General features: G+C 44.8%; 1 protein-coding gene across 1 annotated transcript in view; it reads left to right on the top strand.

The window, feature by feature from the left end:
• Positions 1-414: 414 nt before the first annotated feature.
• Positions 415-4,938, top strand: part of LOC104273256 (lysosomal acid phosphatase-like) — a gene marked incomplete at its 5' end in the record, with an annotated part of 5,039 nt that continues 515 nt past the window's right edge. Inside the window, 8 exon segments of the mRNA XM_009868517.1 lie at positions 415-477; positions 480-655; positions 1,006-1,104; positions 1,268-1,357; positions 3,575-3,707; positions 3,783-3,871; positions 4,500-4,606; positions 4,823-4,938. The exon segment at positions 4,823-4,938 is cut by the window's right edge and continues 11 nt beyond it. Coding sequence (XP_009866819.1) covers positions 415-477; positions 480-655; positions 1,006-1,104; positions 1,268-1,357; positions 3,575-3,707; positions 3,783-3,871; positions 4,500-4,606; positions 4,823-4,938 — 873 coding nt within the window.

Raw genomic sequence — 4,938 nt, 5'->3', positions numbered from 1 at the left:
TTGGGCCAAGAGCCCACAATGATCAAATAAAATCCCAGCTCTCCCTTTTCTTCCTGTCCTCTTAGATCATTCTTGTCTTCGTTTCTCAGATGGTAAAACTGAGGCTTGGAGAAGCCAGTTTTTTTCAGGAGTCATTCTTAGAACTGAGAACTGAATGCAGGAGTTCGCTCCAGTCCTGCTCTGTAAATACCCTGCATTTCTTACCTGCATCTCTGTTTTGTTCTTCTCTGACTCTTCCTCGTATTCAGACTGTCTGTAACCTCCACGCAGTTCATCAGCTGTCGCGCTGATCGGAACAGACGGCTCTGGTATTGCACACCAAATTGTCTTTGTGACCATCTTTCCAGTTTTGTCCGGGCTGATACCAGCAGGCTTACTCGCTTCAGCTGCTCTTACCTTGTTGTCCACGAGCAGCTGCAGGGTACTTGGCAGCGTTCCTCAGCGAGTGCATTGCCACACATCCAAGCACCATCACTAATGTGCGCTGTCCCTCTTCTGGCAGATCTTCGTCCGCAGCACGGACTGTGATCGGACACTGATGAGTGCGGAGGCCAATCTGGCAGGCCTGTATCCCCCAGAGGGACAACAGATGTTCAACCCTAACATCTCCTGGCAGCCTATCCCCGTGCACACAGTGCCTGAGTCTGAGGAAAGGGTAAGTTAGTCTCAAGGATATGTACTGACTACTCAGTGTGTTACGCTGACTTCTCCAAACGTCTTTGCTTCAGTCTCGGTTCAGATTGTCTGGAACTTCTCCAGGGACCTACCTTGCAAAGGTCCTTCTGTTCTCAGAACAAGATGAGAATTCAGGGGCTGGGTTCACTCAGCATGATACCTGCAACGCCTCAGCAGACCACACATGATCTGGAGTATGTTAGAAGGCTCTACTTGAGGCTGTTGATGGATGCATCCTGCTAGTTGGGGCCTCATGACAGTTGTGAGTGTTGACTGCAAATTCTGTACTTCAGTTTTCTCGGTGACCTCGCTGCTCTTGTCTCTGCCCAGCTACTGAAATTTCCCTTGACTCCCTGTCCACGGTATGAACAGCTACAGAACGAGACACGGCACTCGGCAGAATACGTAAATAAGACCAAAGAGAATTGGGTAAGTGATACTTTGCATGAGGTAAGGTGGTCTTGGGCTTGTAGTTAAGGTATTACCACCTCTGTGTAATCAGAGCTCTGAGAAAAGGGTCAAAGTACCTGTGCATGTAATACAGTATGAGATGAAAAAAATCAAAGGCCTTTGTCTTTTCTCATACCTACAGCAGTTCCTGCAGATGGTGGCAAACGAGACTGGGATCCGGGATGTCTCTCTTGAGTCCGTTTGGACTGTGTATGACACACTGTTCTGTGAAGTAAGCGTCCATCATCTTACAGCCACTGTAATTTGGTCTTTAGGTCTCACTGGATTTGGTAGAAGGTTATTTTGCAAAATCCCATAAAACAACTTTTCACCATTCACACCCTACAGTCAGAAGTGTTCTAATTTCAGAATAATAGTAGTTCCTACTCACTAGAGGCATGTGACAAGAATTGCCTACTTTTGCACCCTATAACCTCCCACTTTGTAGCTTAGGTATATGTTGTGCCAGAGCCATAAAAAGTCCCACCTTCATAATAAATATCTCCTTTGAACGTGAATGCAATCTGAAAATGACTGCCATCTGAAATCTGTAGATCTCTGTGGACAAGTCTGAGTTAAATAATGCAGAAATGAGATCTCTGGAAACTGAAGAAGCATTAACTTTATGATTTATATTGGGAGCTTAAATTAGGATGTTAGAACAACCACTTTTCTGTCTGTGCTTCTGTTAATGCCATCTCTAGCAGAAAAAGATGCTCTTCTCGGTTAAGTGGACCTATTATAAGGTCCTTTGCCAGAGAAAGACTCTGGAGACAGATGTTACCCTTTTACTGTCTGGGGTGGGGCACCAAAATCTATTCACGTGGAGTTTTGTTTACATCTTGTAAAGGATTAAACAAAATCAAAATAATGGGTTGGCTGTGCTGTGATAATGCTGAAGTAAAGGTCACGTATCCAGGAGACTTACAGCTGTTGCACACAAGTTTATTTGTGTATAACTATATGTAATGATGAAGTAAATTATAGAAATCTTTCACGTCAAACTAGCTGTGGAAGAAGCAGTAAGCCCAAGCCTTTTGAGACTGTGCCATGCTAATTCTTTGGAGGTGAACTTAGCTTGCTGGCAGTGGTGTACAGTGGTATGTACTGTTTGGAGAATGTAAAATACAAGTTTTGATGGAATTGCACTTTGCTGCGTGAAGCAGCAGCTTGAGTTGCTGCAGGCTGAGAATATTCAAGTCCAGAGCTGCATTGCACTATGTAAATTTGCCCTTTGTACCACAAACCCCATCTCCTGTCTTGTAACAATCACAGTGAAGCAACTTCTGTTGGTAACAAAAAATTCTTTGGTCAGAGCGATCAAGAATTTCAAATCTTACTTGTTTCCAAGACTCACTTAATGAGCTTGCAAATTGGGCCTGGAAGGCCAGCTGACAACTGCTATAATCCCCAAGAATTTGGAGAAGAGCTCGCTGTCCCAAAATGAAAACAGAACGTTTTGAGGAAGGGCAGTTTTACTCAAAACTATACGCTCAGGCTGATCAGTCTCTTCAAATGCTTTGGGCTTCCTCCTTTTTTTGTAACTCTTAGAAACAGTGCCCTGAAGAGAAGAATTATTTTTCTCACCTGAGCCAGTAGATTCGTTCTACCATCTGGATGGAGAAAATAAAAAGACTGAGAAATAGCTGAACTTACCAGCTATTCTCTTTATAAATGAATGAAAAACTCAGTAAATATCCAAGTTGCTGATGGGAATTTCTCCAAACCACTCAGACAGAATAGGCCCTTAAGGATATGCAGCTTCATCTTCTGGCAGTTGAATGGGATGTGGCATAGAAAATTGCTACGAGTAATGCCAGGGAACCACAATTGCTGTTTATGTGCCAGTGTAACTAATCCTTTCTTGTAATGGGTTGGCAGCCAAGCAAATTCTTCTTTTGGTTCCCAGTTCCGTACATTCTGAGTTGGAGTACTGGACTTTTATCAGTGGTGCATCCCAGTATTATGTCTGCAGAGCACTTGCTATTCTTCAGTAGCCCTCAGACCCTCTGGGGAAACTGTGCTGCAGGTACACCTGCAACTTTGAGTTTGTGTTCTCCCTCGTATTTTTTTTTTTGTTTGGGTTATTTGTTTTTTTTTTATTGCATGCCATCTGCAGGGCAGAATTGGCCACTTGTAAAGTAAACGCCCCAAGATTATTGTTTCAGTGTTACGACATAACTCTGCACTCCAGCTGTGCTTTCACAGAAATGTAGCTCCTAGATTTTAATATTTATGCCTCTCATTATTAGTTTCCGAAACCCACATAGATTCTTCGTATGCAGCACAACAGCGTGAGGACAGAAGCATAAATAGGAAAGGGACATATTCAAAATAATACAGGAAATCAGTGGCAGCATGTGCAAGGCTCCAGACACCCTGACTCCCCTTCTTTCATTGATCTGCGATCCGTGCTACCTGCAGATGAGTATTCTGTTTCTCTTTCTAGCAAGCACACAAAATGGATTTACCTGCATGGGTGACACCAGATGTCATGACTCAGTTGAAGCAACTAAAAGACTTTGGTTTTGAATTTCTGTTTGGGATCCGCAGTCGGCTAGAAAAAGCTCGTCTGCAAGGCGGTGAGTGTACCAGGGAGGGAGCTTCATGCTGCTCTGCCTAGTTTTTGTTTCTTACCAGCTGTTCCCTCTCCTCAGGGGTCCTGCTGGATCACATAAGGAAAAACCTAACCAAAGCAGCAAATGTTTCTGCCCACCAGAACCTGAAGCTACTTGCCTATTCAGCAGTAAGTCAGAGCCTGGGTGCTAGCTTTAATCCATCTCCTCCTCGGAGACTGGGGCTTGGTGATAGTTTTAACCCTTTCTGCATTCTCCTCAGCCCACGTAGTGGTCAGGACATGCATCTTTGCCTCTGGCTGGGTGGGATGTGTAGTGTCTTGTCTTATTCCTCTGGAGGCCCAGAAGAAAAATTCCCAACCTGCGCTTTGTTCATGTTAGCTCAGGCTTGTGGAGGTGATGTGCTCCCCAAAGCAGACTTTGGGGAGCCACTGCTGTATTAACTGGAGAGATGGGTTGATGCTACTCAGATGTGGTGTTTCAGCAGTGTAGATACGGAGTCATGCCCCTTTCCAGCAGCCTGCTGACGGGAAAGTCAAGCATCTCTCCCAGATTGCTCCCTAGAGATTAATTCTTAAAGAACAATGCAGGACGTATGTGGCTGCACTTCACTGCTCTCCCTTCTCTGACACCGTCACAGATCATGGTTCTAACACTACAGTTCCTCTCCCTTCTTCCAGATGGAAGTTACCAAGGTGATGTCCCCTCAGCACTGCCATGTCCATTACTAGTACAGTCTGAGCTGCCCTGCCACATCCGTTAAGGGTGACTGATTTGGTTTTTTTCCCTCTTTCTCAGCATGACACCACACTTGTGGCACTGCAGATGGCTCTAGATGTCTACAACAAGATTCAAGCACCATACGCCTCCTGTCATTTATTTGAGCTGTACCAAGAGGATGATGGGTGAGGGCTTCAGTAAAGACATGTGCTGGGATTTTACCTCAAGTGTGAGATGCCTAGGCTAGGCTCCACCCTAGGGGGATGCAGTTTTGCTCCTAGTGGCAGACTTAGGAGGAAAACTGCCACCAGAATAAAGGAAAGGGTGTGCACACTGAGTTTTTGAGAAGGGATGACTTAAGCTGGGAAAGAAATCCACATCTAGCTGTGTTTTGGTTTCAGTAACTTCTCAGTGGAGATGTTTTTCCGGAATGAGAGTGGGAAGGAACCTTTCCCACTGAAAATCCCTGGCTGTCAGTATAAATGTCCGCTACAAAGATTCTTGGAACTCACAGATG

This window comes from Apaloderma vittatum, unplaced genomic scaffold, assembly GCF_000703405.1.
Source record: "Apaloderma vittatum isolate BGI_N311 unplaced genomic scaffold, ASM70340v1 scaffold32114, whole genome shotgun sequence".
Classification (NCBI taxonomy): Eukaryota; Metazoa; Chordata; class Aves; order Trogoniformes; family Trogonidae; genus Apaloderma; species Apaloderma vittatum.
The sequence above is the reverse complement of the archived record's forward strand: the minus strand, read 5'-3'. Positions and strand labels throughout refer to the sequence as shown.